We start from the raw sequence: 24546 nt of genomic DNA, 5'->3' as shown, positions 1-24546 counted from the left end.
TGTAATGCTGGCATAGTGCCGTGTATCTGGGATGGGGAGCCCTGATGGCGATGGAACCTACTGGGGGAGAGAAATGTTTGAAGTAGAGCAGTCAGGGAAAACACATACCCTGATATTTATTATATTTACTTATTGTTATTGGTATAAATGTATGTCATAGACTTACCTCAGGCAAACCTGAAAATGTATGACATTCAATTTGAATTATATTATGCAGTGTATCATCATTGTATTATCACATTGAGCAGAGAAACACTAGACCTGAATGTGAAAGTGTTGTAAATGATTTATCTATTCCTGAGCTGCATGTCTAACTGAACTCCCCCTCGCTCTCTCTCCCTGCAGCCGCCTGGTGCAGCCTGAGCAGAGACTGATGGGGATGGGGACGCATCGCCTAAGTCCACAACACCCCCATCCTTAGCTCCCACATACACCCTTTACCTCACTCTCACCCCCACAATCCCTCTTTCTCTCTTTTGTAAGTACATGTTTACACAGTGTCTGTTTGATATTGAGACAAAATGGAAGGCATCAATTGCAGTGAATATTAAACAGTGCATTAAAGCGAGATTACCGCCATCCAATGCATTTGTTTATTGTATCGTTCACCCTCAAGTCATTGTAGAAATGAGGTGAACAGTTAACCTGCTTTTGAGGCTCTAGTGCATGTCATCAATTTTGACTAAAAGACATGAACCTGCTGCTGCTGCTAATGACAGAGTAATAGAGCCCTCAACATTCATCTCTATCAAGCTGTGAAGGTTTTTTTTGTGTTAAGAGTACTTGTATGAATCAGCAATGGATATATTAGCTGTTAAAGTCTAGTAAAATTATATGAAAACATGTTCTATTATAATTATATTTGTATTGACGTCTTTAGTGGTACAGTGCAAAATTCTTCAGAAGAAGCGGTTACAACAAAAGCAGCAAAACTTATGGTTTGCTGCAGACAGTTTCCCTTTTGAACAACTAATCTCAAGCCTTAAACATCAGCATATGGTTGAGGTTGTAGGATTTCCAATAACGGAGTGGCTGCAGATCCGACTTTTCACAGGATCTTTTTTCTCTCTCAGGACCTTTAGTTCCGAAGCTTCTGGGCGTGTGTTTCTTTACCTCTAGTTCACGCACTCATTTTTGTGATCTTGAGTTATAGTGTTGTTATGAATGACATACAGTGAGCAAATTTTAGAGCAGATGGTGTTAACTGTAGCATAGCCTACAGAGACTGTGCATAAAGTAGAGAATACACACATGCACAGAATCTTTAGAACCTTTCGTCGAGGGAATAAAGATCTGGGATAAGTCGGATCCGCAGCCACGGCCCTCCCATAAACACAGAGTAATTTGATTTTAAACATCTAACGCACAGCCACATATTACAATCACAATGTTCATTGCAATAGAGCAAAAAGGAGATGTTTCACATGCCCATCAAGCAAATGGTAGTAACAGAAAATATATCAGAATGTTCACCCACCAACCCAGTTGAAGAACCTCTTGTGCACATCTAGGAGCATGACCAGTTTGTCCAACTCCAACAACCTGAAATCAACATGATCCAACAGACCCAGTCGAAAAGCACAATGTAAATTAATGAAATATAGCAATTACATATATTTAAAGTATGAGTGTATTACAAATGATCTCAATAAAAGTGTTTTATCTATAAACAATAATGTATGAATCACTCATCTTGATCTACATTTAGAGGGTGGAATCTTTCACCCACTTCTCCATTGAATTTCTTAGTTTGTCCTGTAAGCACATGGTGGTGGCAAGCTTGTCCTTAACCAATTGGGGGATATCAAACCCTCACTCCCCAGGATAAGATTATCATCTCAGATAATTAAAGTAATAACAAAGACCGTCCTTGTTCACTGTAAAAATGTAAACTTTGTTTACTTGGCTTTGATCATAACTAGGACCACTGAAATGAACACATGTCCAGTCCCATCTCTGGTGCTAAGCCATATTGCACTTTTCTTTGAGAGAACCCTGGACTTCTCCATGTTAATACACCCGTGATATTAATAAATAGCACACCTTGGGCTTCATATTAGCCTCAGCATCAGTATTACAGAGCAAGAGCATGGCTCCCTTGTTGACATAGACTTATGTGGGGAAATTCTACTGGAATGGTTTTCTATCCGTAACTTCCGTTGGGTTCTGTATTAACAGGTCAGAGCCAGTCAGAAAATGCCAATTCTATTTCTGTAACATTCCTGGCTGTTCCCTAAACTGTGCAACCAAATTTTTTCTCCCCATCTCTTGAGTGCATGTTAAAATGAATGTCCAGTAACTTATTTGCTTTAGTATTTAGCCATGCTACTTTCACTGGGTTTTGTGGATTTCTTATTTTTCTTTTATAGTATTCCTATAAAAAAGGACAGACAAAACAAATATATATATATGAATAGAAAATGGCATAGAGAATGAACATTCACTTTTATGGCAGTGTTTAAAGAAATACTAATTCTTATACTTATGTATGTTTCAGTAAAATGGCTTTCTCTCTGAGTGTAGAGACTTATTGCAGGGATGCAAGTACTATATTTAGTCTTAAAACTGTAGAAATTCTAGATAATGTAGAATGATAAAACTCAATAAAATGGAAATACACCATGAATCTGTTGCTTCATTGCTTTACATTTCTGGGAAAGCATGCACACAACATGTAGTATGACGACTAATGAAAAACAAATGCCAGTGCATATTTCCTATAAAACATTTTACTTCTGATAAACATGTCAATACAATGAAAAACATCGACATACTGTACACAAAAGGAAGAATCGTAACTTGAGACAGCAACCTACGTGAGAATACACTGTTTATGTTCATTCAAAATATCACAGCAAACACACACACACACATTTACAAAAAGTGAAAATAACTCACTTTCTCCCCCACCCCCATATGAAATGTTCACTCTATGGCCATCCTTTCATTATGGCTGTAAATACTTTTTTTAACCTATTATGTAAACTTCCATTCCGATTTCCTTCAGTGTATCAGACAGTGAGCAGAACACATTGTGCAAATGAAATAATACAAAAGTAAGAAGAATAAGAATAGAAAAGTCCCCTATTCCTACCCAGTCAACAAATCTCACACAATGAAGACATGTACCAGTTAGGGTTAGATCTTATTGAGGAGCTGTATGATGGCGATGGTGGTGCTCTGTCCAAAGATGAAGGCCCCACAGATCAGAGTGATCATCCCCCATGTTGTTAGGACCACTCTGAGAGGGAATGGGGGAGGGGGAGGGAGAAAATAAAGGAGAAACATGGTGTCAATGAAAAGAAGGATTTGGATGGATGAATGGTTTGAGTGAGTGACCATGATTGGTTCAAACTCACCGTGTTTTGAAAGATACTTGCTCTGACTGCATGGCAAATACTAGACATAGCCCTGCACACAAGCAGATAAAGCAAACATACATTATCTCTGCTAGTTCGATTCACATACAACTGTGTGGGAGAGAGTGAAGGTGTGAAAGGGGGATAATTTTCCCACCTGGGAAGATGAAAATGAAAAATGCGCTGATTCCCCCAATGATACTGATAACCTTGCTGATGTCTGGGATGAACATGGCAATGAGCAGGGTGATGGTGATCCAGGCTACAGTCAGCCCCACACGGCTACAGTTCTCATACGACTCGGTCACAACGTGGAAGCGCCGACGGAAACTCAGCAGTGGGTCCTGAATCACGGACCTGAGTGCAGAACGTTAGAGACACTGCAATGAGACTCACTGGGTCAAACAGACAAATTTACTAACAAGTTCTTTATTTCGACTTAAAAATGTTCTGATTTAAATGGCCAATGAATGCTATTTCTATGTAATGCCCATTATTAAATGCTCTCCAGCCATCATGTTACCTTCCTAGCAGGAGGATGATGGGGAAGATGGTAATGATAGAGATCCCAAAGAGCAGTCTTGCAATGATCATGAGGACATCGTCCCCTGTGTATGACATCAGAATATCAGCTGCAACATCCTTGCCAAATGTCAGGTATCCGTAAACACCTGAACCAGAAAGGGAGGGGAAACACATTCAAACACCAACTTGACCTAAAAGGTTCTTCAGCTGTCCCCATAGGAGAACCCTTTGAAGAACCCTTTTAGGTTTCAGGTAGAACCCTTTATGGTTCCATGTAGAACCCTTTCCACAGAGGAAACCTAAAAGGGTTCTACCTGAAACTTAAAAGGGTTCTCCTGTGGGGACAGCCGAAGAACTCCTTTGGAACCTTTTTTTTTTCTAAGAGTCTACAATAGTATAGTCCCTGTGTTCACTACAATCACTCGGTGCTATGAGCCGGAGTATTGAAGGGATGAGTCTCACCGGTTAGGGAGTAAATGACCAGGCAGAAGAACATGGACACCACAGAGATGAACACCCAATGGGACAGGCTTTTGTTCTCCATGCTGCTGTAGATGGCTATGCAGGCCTCGTGACACTGGAGCACAGAATGATACAGAACATGGCAGGCTCAGAATGCAAAGCTCAAAGAAACATGACTACATAGACCTGTGACAGGCTTGAGTCCCAACACTTAGTGTAATTCTTTGAATCGTTCTGGTGGCCAGTTAGCTCTGGCCCTTACATTGAGACTATGTATAGCATGGGGCTCCACAGCTCTTAATGCTCCCAATCATAGAACATCAGATCCTTTGTCACAAGCTGACAATTCAACTATATACATTACACTAGCAAGGTTCTTCCAGGTTTTCTCGATCAAATTTTACTCAACATTCCTCCATCCACCTTCCTTCAGGATTCCCATCCTTCCTTTTTTTTTCACCAGCTCAGTAATCAATCAGCCCGGGGGTGCAGGGGCTCAGGGAGCTGGGCTTTGTCTGCGCCTCTCCCCACTTCCCTTTTATTACGTTTCTGACAATCCCCCTGTGTTTCCTTGGTTACTCAGCAGATTACAAACAATATCTCTGAAAATGAGTAATATTTTCCAATTTTCCTCCAATCTTACACAAGTTAAAATATTGAACAGAGAAACAGCTCTCCTCTGCCAGATAGCCTGAGGCTCTGTTGGACTATGATGACTGACCACTCCTCAATAGACAGCTCCTCAATTGACCAGAATTTGGGGTAAATGCCAGACTTTTAACCATTGGCTTCATAAAGAAAATGAATCTAACCTCACAAGTGACCACTTTGAAAAACAAACATGTTTGAAGCCGTACTCACCTGAAAGCCAAAGCAGATGGTCGGGATAACGCTGAACATCGAAGCCCAAGAGCTTATTCTACAGAGAGACGACAAGAAAACTTCAGAGTGACTCTTAAAAGGGCCTTTTCAACAAGACCTAATCTGACCTGAGGCAATTTCAGTCTTTTACAGTTTCTGTCAATCACACCGACACATTACAATGTGTGGGCTGAGGGCTCGGACTCCACTCCCAGACAGTCAAAATGTAGCTCAAAATGAAAATACCTTTAACAAGGACTAAAATCTCCTAATATTATAGGGCATCTTACATCCTGATCTCACAGACTTCTTTACAGGTTACATTTAACTTGACAGCATTTTCCAACTATATCGATATGATTTTATGATAGGCCTATGTGGTGGTCTTTAGCATAGGCCTATTTGGTGGCCTTTAGCATAGGCCTATATGATGGCATTCAGCATAGGCCTATATGATGGCATTCAGCATAGGCCTATATGATGGCATTCAGCGTAGGCCTATGCTGAAGGCCATCACATAGAGCTATCATAAAATCATATCGATATTGTTCACGTCACTCAGACTATGTAACAAGGACAGAAATTGCTCAAAGGTCAAACTAATATGAATTGGGATTACAAGCACTCACCCACTTGTGTACAAGGGGGGTATGTGCACCTCACTGTCCTCTAGTGTGTGATATTTCACAATGATGGCCACTGTTAGGTATGTAGCCGCCAGAGTACCTAAAACACTTCAAAAAGAGGGAAAGGGTTGAGAATAACATGAGATTGAATATGGCAGTAACAGCCACACAAATGTTGCAATGTTCTGCACCAAGTAGCCTGGGTTTAAATCTTTGCAATGCTGTAGTACACTGCCCATAAATGACTCACTCACCTGATGTACTTCTGAATACTGATCTCTTTAGGGATGGAGAGAGGGAGGATGAGAAAGACACACAGGAGGATGAGGGCGAAATGTGGGTGTGTGTACCAGTGGTATGGCATGTCTGTCTCGGGCAATCCAGTGATCAACTCATAAAGGGAGATGCATACTGCAACACAAAAATTACATAAAGAAACATGTATCAGATACTGTATATGAAGTTGAAAATCTATATCATTAACCTATTTCCAATTATCATCAATACATAATGAGAAGTGGGAACAGGAAAATCTGATGATTTCAAAGACTCCAGAAGAAATAGTTCAGGAAGGAATGATTTTATTATGAAACGGTAACATAATCCAGTAAGAGATAGTTAGGGAGTCATGCAGGAGTCATGCAGTCGGGGAGAAGCATGAAGATACTCACGTTTCTCCAGCTGGTCCGACACTATGACCAGGAAGGCCACAGAGATCATGAAGAGGTTGAAGACGAAGACGACCTCACAGAGCTGCCCGATGGCAGGCCCACACACATCCTTCACCACGGCCTGGTATGTGTTCTGACCACTGATGGAGGAGGAGTAGCCCAGAATTACCAGGCCACTGATGAGGAACACCAGGGACACCTGGGGCGGAGGAGAGATGAAGAAACAATCAAGAGGTTGCTGAGTGGGAGAAGAGAGATGTGATTGAGCAAATAATAAGAGAGTAGGTCTATAACGGATTGGTCTGGCTGACACCAAACTCGAAGTCTTCGTGATTCATGTCAGCCAGGCTAATAAAGGATAACATGGATGAGGGGAAGGGATAACCAGAGTGTACAACTGCTGAGAATGATGTGCTTGACTGCGGTGCTTTATATTGATTATATACAAAATGAAAAAAATTGAAATTGTCAACATTGATGCTATTATTTGATTAAGAATATGTAGGCTACCCAAAATGTATCAATTACGCAAGCTATCCGGCTCTTGGCATGTTAGCCCCTCCTCGGCGACACTACGGTGGTAGGCCTGATCACCGACAACGATGAGACAGCCTATAGGGAGGAGGGCAGGGAACTGGCAGTGTGGTGCCAGGACAACAACCTCTCCCTCAACGTCAGCAAGACAAAGTAGCTGATTGTGGACTACAGGAAACGAAGGGCCGAGCACGCCCCTAATTCACATTGACGAGGCTGTAGTGGAGCGGGTTGAGACCTTCAAGTTCCTCGGTGTCCACATCACTAAGGATATATTATGGTCCAAACACACCAACACAGCTGTGAAGATGACACAACAATGCCTCTTCCCCCTCAGGAGGCTGAAAAGATTTGGCTGGATGGGCCCTCAGATTTTCAAACATTTCTGCAGCTGCATCATTGAGAGCATCTTGACTGGCTGCATCACCGCTTGGTATGACAACCGCTTGGCATCCGACCGCAAGACGCTACAAAGGGTAGTGCGTAAGGCCCAGTACATCACTGGGGCCGAGCTCCCTGCCATCCAGGACCTCTATACCAGGTGGTGTCAGAGAAAAGTCCTAAAAATTGTCAAAGACTCCAGCCACCCAAGTCATAGACTATTCTCTCAGCTTCCGCACGGCAAGTGGTACCAATGCACAAAGTCTGGAACCAACAGGACCCTGAACAGCTTCTACCCCCAAGCCAAAAGACTGCTAAATAGTTAGTGAAATAGTTAAGCAAATAGCTACCCAGACTATCTGCATTGACCCTTTTTGCACAAACTTTTTTGACTCATCACATACGCTGCTGCTACTGTTTACTATCTACACTATTTGTCAATTTATTCCTAGTTATATGTACATATCTACCTCAATTACCTCGTACCCCTGCACATCGACTAGGTTCTGGTCCCCAATGTTCCCTCTAAGCTACGCATGTGTCTGGGAGCGCAGCCCGTGCAGAGAATCACAAGATTGAACCTCAATCAACCTTCTAGAGTTTTCCCTGTTAGTTAACACTATCAACGTTTTCCTTTACTGTGGCAATTGTGATCAAATCAATGCAATATTAGCCACTTTCAATGTAACATACTGAAACAAAACTAACTATGCAAGACTTAGTATGCAAAACTATGCAAGAGATTTTGTTGTAGGTAGAACGCATCGGAATAGGATTCTTTTGCATTGACAGGCATGACGCAGGCCCATACTCTACACAGACCGGTGCGCCATAACCAATCAGAGCTGCAGTAGGCCTATACGCAAATAGACCATTGCCATATATGGATATGTAAAATTCACTTTGAACTGGACTATTTTACAGCATGAGCGGTTGCGATTATTATGCACCTGTTTTGAGATCAAAGCGAGAGCTGCATGTAGCCACGTGTGCAAATTTGTTCATATTCTTTGCTAGTGAGTCATTAGCCCAGTTATAGCTAATGTGTAGTCAGCAATGAGGGAGTGATTGCTTCCTACAAGAGCGCAAAACCTGTACATTTCTAGCCATCTTTAAAATGCAGTCAGGTAAAGAGCTTTTTTTTATGTCTTGAAAGGCACAGTGTTGTATTTTAAAACAGGCTTGAATAAGCTAAGTACATTTACATTTTAGTCATTTAGCAGAAGCTCTCATCCAGAGCAACTTACAGTAGTGAATGCATACATTTGATACATTTTTTTTTCATACTGGTCCCCCGTGGGAATCGAACCCACAACCCTGGCGTTGCAAACACCATGCTCTACCAACTGAGCCACACGGGACCGAGTAGCCAATAGGCAGAGGGTAACATAATTCTCTGTAATAATGGTATGGAATAATAATAAATTGTATTTTGTAAAGTGGTTTCTTGCATCAAACAAAAGTATTGTGGAATGTAGGCTGTTAGGGTTGAACTGGATATTTGTATGCATAACATTTATAATATACCGGGGAAGCTATGCTACAATATTAAGTATATAAACTACGGGTAAATTAAATGTTGAAGACAAGAACTACAACCGCCAACAGGAAGTGCGTCACGAGGCTGGGACCAGCCTGCACGCCGACGATAGGAGGAGCAAGTTTAAACCACGCTCCTCCTGCTCTGACAGGCCAGCATTGAGCAGGAACTAATTCTGTCAGAGAATAAAAGAGAGAACGAAGGAGGAGTCGTTCTCTTTCCTGTTTGCCCTGCGTGGTGTCACAGAGACCGTATACGAACGACATATTTACCATACACGTGTTTGCATTAATTAAAGTACAGATAAATTATAAGTTAATATGTACTGACTATTTTGTTCTGATACCAGAAAAGAACTGTCGCAACATTAACAAGGCCTACATTGAACACCACATGTTGGCTGCTACTGTAGGCTGAATGATAATACCCATTTCCATGTTAAAATGTTGTGATGCATTTTCTCCATCGTTTTTTATGGAAGGCCTACAATATGATCAAATAGTCACAGTAGCCTACTTGGACACTTAAAACAGTAAATTAATGGGGGTATAAGCCCAATATTCACAGTAAATGTGTGCTGGAAGTTGCACAGAATTTTCACAACCTGAAGTTTACTCAATGCCCAAAAAAACGAGGGAACATTGCTGGTACCCCTATCATTACTCTTGTGTATCTGTTATCACGTGTTTTACTGTTCGATATTTTATTTCTCTCTGCATTGTTGAGAAAGCCAATAAGTAGACTTGGCATTTCACTGTTCTTCCACAACATTTGTTCACGAAGCACGTGACGAATACAATTTTACTTGATTTGATTCCCAAAACGAATCACCAACCAATTCTAGATGGTTCTCCTACACAGTAAATGGCAAGACTAAATCAATAGGTTTGGAGAAGGCCTATATTGATCGTTTAAATTACGTATTAAATCAGGTGGTTAAAATGACGTTTAATAACAAGAATGCATCAAATAAAGTACATTGTGTTACTGGGGTCAGTAAAGTCACTTACCATCTCCACTGCAACCGCCGAGTGAATTCCACCGGCTTTCTCGAAAGCCCATGGGAAGTTGAGAAGTCCCGCACCAAGCGCAGATTTGAGCATGATGAAAATTGCTCCCAAAGATCCAAGTCTTGGGCCATCTGTATCGAGTGTGGGCTTGGCCAGCAAGCTGATGCTTTCTCTCGCCAACTCTTCCATGCTTTGTCAGACTTGCTCCAAACTCTCCGAAAAACCTCTGCGACTCGTGCCAGGCGATGTGTTCACAGGAATCTGCTCAAGAAATAAAGGTGAACTAGAAAGGAGGCTGGAGCAAGGATTGGGTTGGGAAGGTCCGTGTACTTTTCTTATTTTGATTTCCTAGTCAAAAAGTAGACTGGAAAAACAGAAAACGGCTAGTTTTTTGTTTCTGAATTTGAGAAACGAAAATTGTAACTCAACTTGTTCTCTAATTTCTCTCATTGATTGTTTCAAAGTTGGACATGGAATAACGTAAAACAAATAACATTTATGACATTTTGGGATTTTAGTTTTTCATTTTGTCCATACCTGGAAGTACACTCCCCCTCATAGAATATTCATGAGTCTTAGGGGTGTGGCAGCACAAAGAAAGGCTTAGCCTGTGTGTGCCATGAAGATAAAAATACTCATGTTAACTAAGATGCAGAACTTATTATGAAGTTAGCATGCCAATAGAACAAACTCAACAAATTTCAGCTGACTAGCTAGCCCTGCCTGGTTACTGGCAATAGTCATGCTAGCTTGTAGTAGCTAGTGGAAGTAAGTTAGTCCCTCAACCTGCAACAAGATGAAGCTGCCCGGCCAAAGCTGTTGACAAAATTCTAATTAAAGGTCCACTGTATTTAAAGGGATGGCTTAATTTAAATGTGCTGAAAACCCCGGGAAGCTGCTGAAGGGAGGACAACTCATAACAATGGCTGGAATGGAGTAAATGAAATGGTATCAAAGACATGGAAACCATGTGTTTAATGAGTTTGATTACCATTCCAAATAGACTGTTCCAGCCATTACTATGAGCCAATCCTTCCCAGTTAAGGTGCCTCAAACTCCTGTGCTGAAACCCCTATTGAATGAAAACTCCATGAGAAAATCTGTTGGCCAGCAAGTGGGAGGGTTTTCAGCAGTTTAATTAAATGTATTCAGTGCGTGCAAAGGAGCCACGCAAAAGGTAAGTCTGAATACCAACTTCTGAGAAGTGTGTAGGAAAGGCATACATTTCCTAATTAGGAATTGGCCCATAAGTGAATACAGACTTAGATCTTCCTTGAATGTGTGTAAGTAGGTGGGGGCGGGGAGAGGAGTCTACTGCAGGTGTGTGTGGTGGCCTGGCTGGTCATTTGTTAGTGGGCTGTAGCCTCAGGAGCTTTGCCTCTTAATTCTCTGACCCCTCACCTACAGTGCTAGTCATAAAAAAAAGCGAGCTAGCTCATGGATGCAAACAATGTTCTTCCCCAGAAACATAGCAAAATGACATCTGTTTCAGTAGATATAGTTAGCTAGCTAACTATATAGCTCGGTGTCATCATCTAAAATAACCCTAATTAATAAGACAGTTCTTATTAATGGTTGGACCCATCTATGTGAAGCTAACCTCAAGAATTTGTTAATTTGACAAAAATCGGAAATCACACTGGATGTATTATAGTTTAGAATTGCATTTGTGGCATACTTATTTCACTGTACAACCTTACCTGTGGATCCATGACATGGGGTATCAGTCTACTCAGTGACACCCAGAATACATTAGCGTCATAGCTCTTATTGCGGGACTCTGAAACAACTGTGAATTGGGCCACATTTATTGTCAACCTATGTGTGTTGAACACTATTCCTGCAGAAAAACAATACTGCTTAGATGTTTTGTAGTCTGATAATTCTGAGGAGGACGTTGGGAAAAAATATCTTGGGTATTGAGTAGACTGATACCCCATTTCATTGATCCCCAATCCTTAGGTAAAGCTGTACAATGCAATATGAATGTCAATACATATAATAGGCTGACTGGGGAGGTGATTTCTCACAGTCCCGCGATAAGAGCTACAACACTAATATTTGCATAAACACTATACAGTGTGTTCTGTGGGTGTCACCGAGTAGACTGATTCCCCATTTCATTGCTTCACATTCCAACCTTGTTTAACATTATCTAGTCTAAATATGACATGATTCCACCAATTGTAACCTTCTGCATCACTTTCAAAGAGGTACTTTTATTTTGAAGGCAAACAGCAAATTTCACTATTGTGCCCAATCCTTATTGTGGCTAGCTTCAACACACATAACCCGTTTCGGTCGAGCCTCACTAGCCAGATTAAGTTAGCTTTGGGCAACAGGGTTAAGTAGCTGGCTAGCTATTTATTTTCATGAACTGAAGTTCAATTTCAATAGGCAAACAACAAGTGGCTACCTAGCTAATACTTACTTACAAGGTGTTTGCATTTTGTTTGATATTTTTTTTTGTGCAGCTTTGACAGTGCTACTGTGCTACAGTGCTACTGATAGTAGTGGTGGCGCTTGGCTTGCACGTGCAAATTCAGAACACACAACATTCTATAATAGAACTGTGTTGTTTGACGTATCTTTTTTGACACGCAAAAACCCAAATGGCATTCCATAGTATGTTGTGAAGCTAATAGCAGTGACGCTATTACTGTGTAACTCCGGTAGGGCAACATCTGAAAAATAGTGCACTCGGTATTGTGTCCTGGTGCTCGACCAGTCGCGAAAGCCAACATCACCACGACATAGAACGATTGATTGTCAAGGACAATGAATTCCATTATCTTGCCGTTAATGGATTTCACCTTTGCGTTGTCTCGCTGAAATGTTCTTACTCTTTCAAATGACTGCTTGATCCATACAGCAGACATTGTGGGCTAAATTTTACGTGGCATCATTACGTCATGTACCTACGTTACGTAGGTATGCACGTCAGCTTTGACATCGGTTTTGCACATCGGCGTTAACCTAGACATCAGGCCGATGTTGGCATTTTTAGCTAATATCGGCTGATTCCGATATGTTCACCGATAGATCGTGCATCCCTAATTGTAATGTTTTTAAAATTGTATAAACTGCATTATTTTTCCTGGACCCCAGGAAGAGTAGCTGGGGTCCATCAAAATAAATACAAATTATATCTCATTTAGTCTTAGCTTGTAACTTATACAATTATTTGATTTTGGATCACAGGTAAAATGCAGCAATTACATTCAATTGTATTACTTATCAAGAGAAGGAGGGGAGGTAGAAGGACAGGTTTCTTCAACCAAACCCATCGACACCCATCTATCCACTCTCTCCCCCCACACCCGCATCCCCCTTACAAGTGCCATCTGTCAGCTTTCAGTAAAAACCACACATGAAGCAAATTTAAACATTGAAATAAACCGATTTAATCAAAGGGCAGTAGAACAAGAGTGAGCAAAGTTTAGTATGAGGGGGATTAAGTAGTTGATTTGGCAACCTGACAACATGGCATTGGTGCCAACAGCAAAACAACTTACCCCAATGTATCCTGGAGAGAAGAGAGAAAGCAAGGGGCAGTAGAGGAATCATTTGAATTCTGTGAGATGGATGCAATATTTAAACAATAATTAGTCTGATGTGGACAACCAATTTGAAAGTGTCTAGGGGTGTTCTCTCGGTAATACCACACAACATGCGAGAAATTGAGAAACACATCTTGAGAGCATCATGCCTAACAGGAAGTGTAAATAAGGGACTTTCCTTGAAGGATGGGGAAGGAGAAGAGGGTCTCCGCTGAAGTCCAAGAATTCTGATATGTTCTGTCCAATTGTCCCTCAAACAGACCTGCAGGTGTAATCAACCAGCCTACATACCATCTGTGAGTGAACTGTGAGGATTGTCAAGACAGAGAAATAGATAGAGGGAGAGTTAACTGTTCATTTGAGTTTATTTATTCCACTTGCTTTGGCAATATTATCATATGTTTCCCGTACCAATAAAGCCCCATTGAATTGAGATGGATAATCATTTACATTTTACATTTAAGTCATTTAGCCGACGCTCTTATCCAGAGCGACTTACAAATTGGTACATTCACCTTATGATATCCAGTGGAACAACCACTTTACAATAGTGCATCTAAATCTTTTAAGGGGGGGGGGGGGGGTTAGAAGGATTACTTTATGCTATCCTAGGTATTCCTTGAAGAGGTGGGGTTTCAGGTGTCTCCGGAAGGTGGTGATTGACTCTGCTGTCCTGGCGTCGTGAAGGAGCTTGTTCCACCATTGGGGTGCCAGAGCAGCGAACAGTTTTGACTGGGCTGAGCGGGAACTGTGCTTCCTCAGAGGTAGGGGGGCCAGAAGGCCAGAGGTGGATGAACGCAGTGCCCTTGTTTGGGTGTAGGGCCTGATCAGAGCCTGAAGGTACGGAGGTGCCGTTCCCCTCACAGCTCCGTAGGCAAGCACCATGGTCTTGTAGCGGATGCGAGCTTCAACTGGAAGCCAGTGGAGAGAGCGGAGGAGCGGGGTGACGTGAGAGAACTTGGGAAGGTTGAACACCAGACGGGCTGCGGCGTTCTGGATGAGTTGTAGGGGTTTAATGGCACAGGCAGGGAGCCCAGCCAACAGCGAGTTGCAGTAATCCAGACGGGAGATGACAAGTGCAACTTCTACAACTGTTTGAGTGTGTGAAGCCCCACTCCCCACCCCCCTGGTCACAACAGTCTGAAAATGTTACACTTGTAGTATCTAAGATGTTGAACTACTGCTTTCTGTAGTATCATGGACATGACTGTATATTTTCACTTTAGAGGAAAAGTCTTCACAATCACTCACTCACCTGTAGATCAACACTGCTGCTGCTCATGCCTGCACTGACTTCACTCTCCTCACTGTCACTTTTTTGTATTTTTATTTTTTTTTACCTTTATTTAACTAGGCAACTCAGTTAAGAACAAATTCTTATTTACAATGACGACCTACCAAAAGGCAAAATGCCTCCTGCGGGGATGGGGGCTGGGTTTAAAAATAAAGACAACATAGCATGGCAGCAACACCACATAACAACAACATGGTAGCAACACAACATGACAACAACATGGTAGCAACACAACATGACAACAACATGGTAGCAACACAACATAACAACAACATGGTAGCAACACAACATGACAACAACATGGTAGCAACACAACATGACAACAACATGGTAGCATCACAACATGGCAACAACATGGTAGCATCACAACATGGCAACAACATGGCAGCAACACAACATGACAACAACATGGTAGCAACACAACATAACAACAACATGGTAGAAACACAACATGACAACAACATGGTAGCAACACAACACAACACAACATGGTAGCAACACCACATAACAACAACATGGTAGCAACACAACATGGTAGCAGCATAAAACATGGTACAAACATTATTGGGCACAGACAACAGCACAAAGGTCAAGAAGGTAGAGACAACAATACATCACACAAAGCAGTAACAACTGTCAGTAAGAGTGTCCATGATTGAGTCTTTGAATGAAGAGATGGCGATAAAACTGTCCAGTTTGAGTGTTTTTGCAGCCCGTTCCAGTCGCTAGCTGCAGCGAACTGAAATGAAAAGCGACCCAGGAATATGTGCGCTTTGGGTAACTTTAACAGCATGTGACTAGCAGAAAGGTGTTGTATGTGGAGGAGTGAGGCCTAAGAGGGTTTTATAAATAGGCATCAACCACTGGGTCTTGCGATGGGTATACAGAGATGACCAGTTTACAGAGGAGTATAGAGTGCAGTGATGTATCCTATAAGGAGCATTGGTGGCAAATCTGATGGTCGAATGGTAAAGAACATCTAGCACCCTTACCTGCCAATCTATAAATTAAGTCTTCGTAATCTAGCATGGGTAGGATGGTCATCTGAATTTTTCCTCATATTCCATCCAGTTTGCTTTATTTTTATAATATATTTGTCATAGGGGTCGTGAAATGGAGACCAAGACGCAGCGTGGATAGTGCTCATTTTCAATACTTTAATGAAGACACTTGGAAAAAAACAAACGATCAACACAGTCCCGTCAAGTACACTTAGACTAGAACGGAAAACAACTACCCACAACCCCAAAGGAAAAACAGGCTGCCTAAGTATGGCTTCCAATCAGAGACAACGAAAGACACCTGCCTCTGATTGAAAACCATACCCGGCCGAACATGAAAACCAACACATAGAAATAGATAACTAGAACAAACCTACATAGAAACAGAAAACCCAAAATACATACAAAACAAACCCCCCTGCCACGCCCTGACCATACTACTATGGCAAATGACCTCTTTCACTGGTCAGGACGTGACAATATTACACTGGATCTTTCTTGAATAAGTTCCTCCATTTCTTTTTGTTTTTCCTCTAACTTATTCTGTGCCTCTATGGTACAGTTTTTATTGCTATCTAACTGTACTGTTAGTCCTTCAATTTCCTTTGTTAATATGGACTCTTTTGATCTAAATTGCTTTTGTTTTATAGATGAGTACTGAATTGCATGGCCTCTAAAGGCACATTTAAAAGTGTCCCATACAATAAGGGGATCTGCTGTACCTATCTTATGTCTGAAAAAGTCAGTTATAAATGATTCTGTCTTAGTTCTAAACAATTTATCATACAGTAGGGTTTGATTAGATTTCCAATAACCACATGGAAATTCTGTAAGAGTAATATATATGCCAATTATGTGATGATCCGACCACATTCTGTCCACTATCAACACTTTTTAAACTTTTGGTGCTAGAGAGAATGACATAAGAAAGTAATCAAGACAACTAGCTTGGTTAAGCCTCTGCCATGTATATCTCACTAGGTCAGGATATTAAACCTCCTCTATGTATATCTCACTAGGTCAGGATATTAAACCTCCTCCATGTATATGTCACTAGGTCAGGGTATTAAACCTCCTCCATGTATATCTCACTAGGTCAGGATATTAAACCTCCTCCATGTATATGTCACTAGGTCAGGGTATTAAACCTCCTCCATGTATATCTCACTAGGTCAGGATAATAAACCTCCTCCATGTATATCTCACTAGGTCAGGATATTAAACCTCCTCCATGTATATCTCACTAGGTCAGGGTATTAAACCTCCATGTATATCTCACTAGGTCAGGATATTAAACCTCCTCCATGTATATCTCACTATGTCAGGGTATTAAACCTCCTCCATGTAGATCTCACTAGGTCAGGATATTAAACCTCCTCCATGTATATGTCACTAGGTCAGGGTATTAAACCTCCTCCATGTATATCTCACTAGGTCAGGGTATTAAACCTCCTCCATGTAGATCTCACTAGGTCAGGATATTAAACCTCCTCCATGTATATCTCACTACATCAGGATATTAAACCTCCTCCATGTATATCTCACTAGGTCAGGATATTAAACCTCCTCCATGTATATCTCACTAGGTCAGGATATTAAACCTCCTCCATGTATATGTCACTAGGTCAGGGTATTAAACCTCCTCCATGTATATCTCACTAGGTCAGGATATTAAACCTCCTCCATGTATATCTCACTAGGTCAGGGTATTAAACCTCCTCCATGTATATCTCACTAGGTCAGGATAATAAACCTCCTCCATGTATATCTCACTAGATCAGGATATTAATCCTCCATGTATATCTCACTAGGTCAGGGTGTTAAACCTCCTCCATGTATATCTCACTAGGTCAGGGTATTAAACCTCCTCCATGTATATCTCACTATGTCAGGGTATTAAACCTCCTCCATGTATATCTCACTATGTCAGGGTATTAAACCTCCTCCATGTATATCTCACTAGGTCAGGGTATTAAACCTCCTCCATGTATATCTCACTAGGTCAGGGTATTAAACCTCCTCCATGTATATCTCACTACATCAGGATATTAAACCTCCGCCATGTATATCTCACTAGGTCAGGGTATTTAAGTCTCCATATATCCACTAATTCCAATATTTCCATGACATTCCTGATTTCCTTAAGTGCCTGAGGGTGATTGATTGTAGTGTGATTTCCTTTACGGTCCATAGAGGTATTTAAGACTGTATTAAAATCTCCCACCATAATAATAGAGTCTAATGTTGCTTGTAGAGTTGATCAATTCTTATATATATTTTCAAAGAAGCTTGGATCATCATTATTTTGACCGTATAGGTTAATATGCCATATCTGTTTATTGTTCCAATAACATATTTAAAATAATCCATCTACCTTGATGATCTGTTCGGACAATTTGCACATTTGGATCAAAATTACTGTTAATTAAAACCATCACCCCTTTTGAATTTCTTTGCCCATGGGAGAAATATATTTTGCCCCCCAGTCCTTTTTCCACAAAACTTCATCTAAAATTGTTGAATGAGTTTCCTGTAAACAATATGAGTTATATAGGGCCATGGTCTTTGAATTATGTTTTCATGTTGTTTAAAGGAAACTACGATGGTAGTATGAAGGAGATCCATTTAGTTTATTTACTGTTTATAATAACACAGATGTAACGTGACTGTAAGTACTTGAATGGAGAAATGTATCATGTTAGTCACAGTGCAAGGGTACCATATAAGTGTAGGTGCTTACTGTGCACATATTGATTGATGCTTTTTAACAATAAACAATATAAACAATACATTCCTTCTCTTTTAGCCAGTTAAATACTGATCGTCTTTTCTTATTATCTGCTAAGCCATTACGATTATAACTGTTGTGGTGGCTAATTTCTGCATTACAAAATGAGGAGAGTTACAAACACACCAGTCCGAGTTAAACCATTGAATAAGGTGATTACACAATGGCTACTGAGATATTTTATAGCAAATATCCCACCCTTCAACGTACATGACAAACCACAGATACATAGAATGGGTCACAAGGTCAAGTTTTGTATGACAGATATCCATAAAATACAGCAGGCAGTAACTATATAATAATAATAATAATAATAATATATAATAATAATCACTGTTGAGCATTCCATTTAAAATATTGTAAAACTGTTCTAGAGTCATATTGTCTCAGCACAGTAGGGTACAGCATCAGGGTGTTGTAAGAGGTGGTAGTACAGGACCTTGAGAGCATCATGTCCACTGGATAGGGCTGAGTGACTGAACTGTATGTGTGCGTTTGATCGAGAGATACTCAGTGGACAGTTTATTCTGTTCACGAAAATGGTTTGCTTCCTCAGATAGCGAGTCAAGTGGCTTGCTATATAAAGCAGGCAGACTGTCATCAAGGCAACTGAACGTTAGAATGGGCAAAATGAGTGACCTGAGCAACTTTGAGCGTGGTGGATCGCACAACTCATCGGTCCTTGTCACGGATGGGCTATTGCAGCAGACAACCACACCGGGTCCACTCAGCTGGTTGGTGTGTTTATGGACCTATTCAATCACTCCCTATCCTAGTCTACTATCCCCACAAGCTTCAAGATGGCCAACATTGTTCCTGTACGCAAGAAGGCAAAGATAACTATCGCCCCGTAGCACTCACTTCTGTCATCATGAAGAGCTTTGAGAGACTAGTCAACGATCATATCACCTTACCTGCCACCCTAGACCTAAATCAGTTTGCATACCACCCCAACAGGTCCACAGATGATGCAATCGCCATCACACTGCCTTATCCCATCTGGACAAGAGGAATACCTATATAAGAATGCTGTTCATTGACTACAGCTCAGCATTAAACACCATAGTTCCCTCCAACCTAATCATTAAGCTTGAGGCCCTGGGTCTCAACCACGCCCTGTGCAATTGGGTCTTGAACTTTGACTGGCCGCCCCCAGGTGGTGAAGGTAGAAAACAACTCCACTTCGCTGATCCTCAACACTGGGGCCCCACAAGGGTGCGTGCTCAGCCCCCTCCTGTACTCCCTGTTCAACCATGACTGCGTGGCCATGCACGCCTCCAACTCAATCATCAAGTTTGCAGACGACACAACAGTGGTGGGCATGATTACCAACAATGACGAGACAGCCTACAGGGAGGAGGTGTGGGCACTTGGAGTGTGGTGTCAGGAGAACAACCTCACTCAACGTCAACAAAACAATGGTGAGGATCTTGGACTTCAGGAAACAGCAGAGGGAGCACCACTCTATCCATATCGAAGGGACAGTAGTGCAGGTTGAAAGTTAAGTTCCTCTGCTTACATATCACGGACCAACTGAAATGGTCCACCCACACAGAAAGTGTGGTGAACAAGGCGCAACAGTGCACAAACTTTTACAGATACACAATTGAGAGCATCCTGTCGGGCTGGATCACCGCCTGGTACGGCAACTACACTGCCCTCAACCGCAAGGCTCTCCAGAAGGGGGTGTGGTCTGCACAACGCATCACCGGGGGCAAACTACCTGCCCTCCAGGACACCTACAGGACCCAATGTCACAGGAAGGCCAAAAAGATAATCAAGGGCAACCACCACCTGAGCCACTGCCTGTTCACCCCTCTACCATCTAGAAGGTGAGGTCAGTACAGGTGCATCAAAGCTGGGACCGAGAGACTGAAAAACAGCTTATATCTCATGGCCATCAGACAGAGAGGCTGCTGCCTACATACAGATTTGAATCATTGGCCACTTTAATAAATGGATCACTAGTCACTTTAAATAATGCTACTTTAATAATGTTTACGTCTCATGTATGTACATCTCATATACAGTCGTGGCCAAAAGTTGAGAATGACACATTAATTTTCAAAGTCTGCTGCCTCAGTTTGTATGATGGCAATTTGCATATACTCCAGAATGTTACAAAGAGTGATCAGATGAATTGCAATTAATTGCAAAGTCCCTCTTTGCCATGCAAATGAACTGAATCCCCCCAAAATATTTCCACTGCATATCAGCCCTGCCACAAAGGGACCAGCTGACATCATGTCAGTGATTCTCTTGTTAACACAGGTGTGAGTGTTGACGAGGACCAGGCTGGAGATCACTCTGTCATGCTGATTGGGTTCGAATAACAGACTGGAAGCTTCAAAAGGAGGGTGGTGCTTTGAATCATTGTTCTTCCTCTGTCAACCATGGTTACCTGCAAGGCAACACGTGCCGTCTTCATTTCTATGCACAAAAAAGGGCTTCACAGGCAAAGATATTGCTGCCAGTAAGATTGCACCTAAATCAACCATTTATCGGATCATCAAGAACTTCAAGAAGAGTGGTTCAATTGTTGTGAAGAAGGCTTCAGGGTGCCCAAGAAAGTCCAGCAAGCGCCAGGACTGTCTTCTAAAGTTGATTCAGCTGCGGGATCGGGACACCACCAGTACAGAGCTTGCTCAGAAATGACAGCAGGCAGGTATGAGTGCATCTGCACGCAGGGTGAGGCGAAGACTTTTGGAGGATGGCCTGGTGTCAAGAAGGGCAGCAAAGAAGCCACTTCTCTCCAGGAAAAACATCAGGGACAGACTGATATTCTGCAAAAGGTACAGGGATTGGCCTGCTGAGGACTGGGGTAAAGTCATTTTCTCTGATGAATCCTCTTTCCGATTGTTTGGGGCATCCGGAAAAAAGCTTGTCCAGAGAAGACAAGGTGAGCGCTACCATCAGTCCTGTGTCATGCCAACAGTAAAGCATGCTAAGACCATTCATGTGTGGGGTTGCTTCTCAGCCAAGGGAGTAGGTTCACTCACAATTTTGCCTAAGAACACAGCCATGAATAAAGAATGGTACCAACACATCCTCCGAGAGCAACTTCTCCCAACCATTCAGCAACAGTTTGGTGACGAACAATGCCTTTTCCAGCATGATAGTTATCACTTTTGCCTTATGGCAAGGTGCTCCAAGTGGCTCGGGGAACAAAACATCAATATTTTGGGTCCATGGACAGGAAACTCCCCAGACCTTAATCCCATTGAGAACTTGTGGTCAATCTTCTTCAAGAGGCAGGTGGACAAACAAAAAATCAGTGTACAAATAATATTAAACTGGTTTCATATCATTGATCATCAACCCCCCCTCCCCCAATTCCTGCAGGAACTGTTTACTGTGTGGATTATAATTATATTTTTTTGTAAAGTTTGATACATTTTTTGTTAGGGGAAATCAAGTCTTACATTTTAAAGTGGAGGAAATGTCCAGCAACAACAGGGTGATCAAATTACAGATCCTACAACTGTATACATTCAGAGAAGTATAGCCTACATCTGTCTTTCAGTGAACAGGAAAGGATTTTGGTTAAGTATACCCATAACAATAAAAAGGCTGATATTAACTTACTGTTTTGGCTGATGTAACTACATGAAGTTCATGATGATCAGCTGAGATGCCATACTGTGGTTTTCTCCTGCAGGAACACTCAGCACACACACACACACATCAGCACTGACTAGCTTAATTGGATATTGTTGTATGTGTAAGAAATAGCTAAGTTAGCTATGCAAAGTGCTAGATAGTTTCTGTAAATAGTTACCTGCTGTTCATTATTACTCAGTCAATAAACACCATCACCCGGCAGAAGAGCTAGCTACTGTAAGTTAGCTACATAAAGTAATGGAGAAATCTGACCTTTCTGCAGCAGGTAGCTCTGGTAAGGCAGCTTCACTACCAGCTAGCATGACTGTAGCCAGTAATCAAGCCATTTTTCCACTCTCCGTTTTGACTTGGAAATCAAAATAACAAAACGTACATGGACCGGGTCAGAGGTCAATGAGAGTTTAATTTGGTCAGCCAGTCAAAAAAATTTAATTGATCATTTGCTATGTGAGGCTTATGAGGTAATAGAAGTTTTGTAATGGTTAGGTTGTTACGAATGCATTGATATAAGTGGATGCACGTGGCAAATTTGAAGAGAGATGACAGAGTTGTGTCTTGTTCACACCTGTATCTGCCCTCTCCCACCCGCCTTCCATCTTTGAGGACATGTACTGTATTTCCATTGTTAGAGCGGTCACTCGACTATCTTGTCAATATAATACATAATCTTTGCCTTTATGAATTACCACATGTACAAACTGTTAGTGCCCAATATTAATTACTAAACTAGAATCCTTAATTGAAACAATAACAAAGCACCCTTGGGGCTAGAGAAATGTAACCACTCAAATTCATAGAGCTATGGATGCAAGCACTGACCATCCATGATATCAAATGTATAATTTTAACCATGTCTTGAGGCTATACAGTATACATTTACGTTGTTTAAAAACATTGACGTAACACATGAGGCATTTATAAGTGGGTATATATATCATAAGGACTTAATTAACATGATCCACACATCCTTGAAGAGTGCACGACAGTGTCTTTTCCCCCTCAGGAGGCTGAAAAGATTTGGGATGGGCCCTCAGAACCTCAAAGTTCTACAGCTGCACCATTGAGAGCATCTTGACTGGCTGCATCACCGCTTGTTATGGCAACTGCACTGCTCATGACCGCAAAGCGATTCCAGAGGTTGGTACGGAGAGCGGAAGGCCCAATACATCACTAGGGCCGAGGTCCCTGCCATCCAGAGGGGTATACTTCGATTGAAGCTAGATCTACTCAAGCTTTTATAAATTTAGCAAGCTTTAGTGATCTTCACCCATACTACGAAGGTGAATATTGATCGTGCAGCTGCCACTAACTCAAGCAAGGTTAACTGCAGCACTTCTAATAGCCTTTTTCACACCATAGCCTGCTGAATTTGCAAGATAATTTTTCATTTTGGCAATAATGAAAATGCGGCACTGCCTCAGTGCCCCTGGGTTGATGTTTCAGCATTGTCTCAATGAAGAGTTCGGCGTTCGACATACACGCAGTTACAAGCTTGCTAGAGTTAGCGGCAGTCGTACGAGCAATATCCACCGTCATAGAACAGATGAAGCCGGAGCTAGAATGTGAAGATAACTGAAGCTGACTAGCTTTAGAAAACCCGGAGTATATCTAGCTTCAATCGTAGAATACCCTTCAGGTCTGTGGTGGTGAAGCCTGTAGGTATGAATTTGCTGACTGTCATATTCGGAGATGTCAGCAGGGGAAATCGTTGGCTACTTTTCCTGGCTGCTGGGAACCTTCCAAGGGAAAAGAGGGCATGTGATTTCACGCCACAAGATTTTAAAAATCCATTCACCACAGATCACAGGGTCAGTTCCCATGTTCTCCAGGTAATTAGCATCCATTGTGGGCTGTCATCCGAGAGGGACCAGTGACATTTTCACAGGCTATTCTCCCCCATTAAAAGTGGATCAAGCTGGGGATTTAGCAGGACCGCCCAGCCCCCATCACCTTTAATGGAATTAGTCTACTTCACAACCAAGGACGCGACTGAATGGGCGACAAGGCGACTGATCCTCAAGACAGCTCTGATGGAAGTTGAGGCAGGCTATAGTGGGATGGGGAGTTTTAGCATCTCTGGTATGGGATTACACTACAGAGATCATTTGTACACAGTTATTCTGATATGTGAACCACTTATCAAAATGCAGCTCTGTAGAAAATCCCAACCGGTGCATTCACACTTTTCATATATAACAATGACGCTGTGTGGGACACTAGAGTTTCAAACACCAAAGTACATGAATGCAAGAGTTGTCCTTTGAAAACTATTTGACCATGACTTTGAGGTAAAATATTTGATCATTGATCAAG

At 41.8% G+C, this 24546-nt stretch overlaps 2 protein-coding genes across 3 annotated transcripts in view; one reads left to right on the top strand and one right to left on the bottom strand.

The window, feature by feature from the left end:
• The window catches only part of LOC106560819 (N-terminal EF-hand calcium-binding protein 2), a 151472-nt gene extending 148846 nt beyond the window's left edge, over positions 1-2626 (top strand). For both annotated transcript variants that reach the window (XM_014124148.3, XM_014124147.3), the window contains one exon: positions 346-2626. In XM_014124148.3, coding sequence (XP_013979623.1) covers positions 346-374 — 29 coding nt within the window. In that variant the 3' untranslated portion in view covers positions 375-2626. The remainder of the gene's footprint in view (positions 1-345) is intronic.
• Positions 2627-2711: 85 nt separating this feature from the next.
• slc38a8a (solute carrier family 38 member 8a) lies at positions 2712-10461 on the bottom strand. The gene is made up of 10 exons (XM_014124145.3): positions 9970-10461; positions 6505-6703; positions 6088-6244; positions 5837-5941; positions 5208-5265; positions 4347-4461; positions 3883-4030; positions 3517-3716; positions 3360-3411; positions 2712-3241 (listed from the first exon to the last, which is right to left on the bottom strand). Exons 1-10 carry the CDS (start codon positions 10156-10158, stop codon positions 3139-3141), a joined length of 1326 nt encoding a protein of 441 aa, XP_013979620.1. The 5' UTR covers positions 10159-10461; the 3' UTR covers positions 2712-3138.
• Positions 10462-24546: the final 14085 nt, after the last annotated feature.

This window comes from Salmo salar, chromosome 10, assembly GCF_965601325.2.
Source record: "Salmo salar chromosome 10, fSalSal1, whole genome shotgun sequence".
NCBI classification, from domain to species: domain Eukaryota; kingdom Metazoa; phylum Chordata; class Actinopteri; order Salmoniformes; family Salmonidae; genus Salmo; species Salmo salar.
This window is presented reverse-complemented; position numbering and strand designations above follow the sequence as displayed.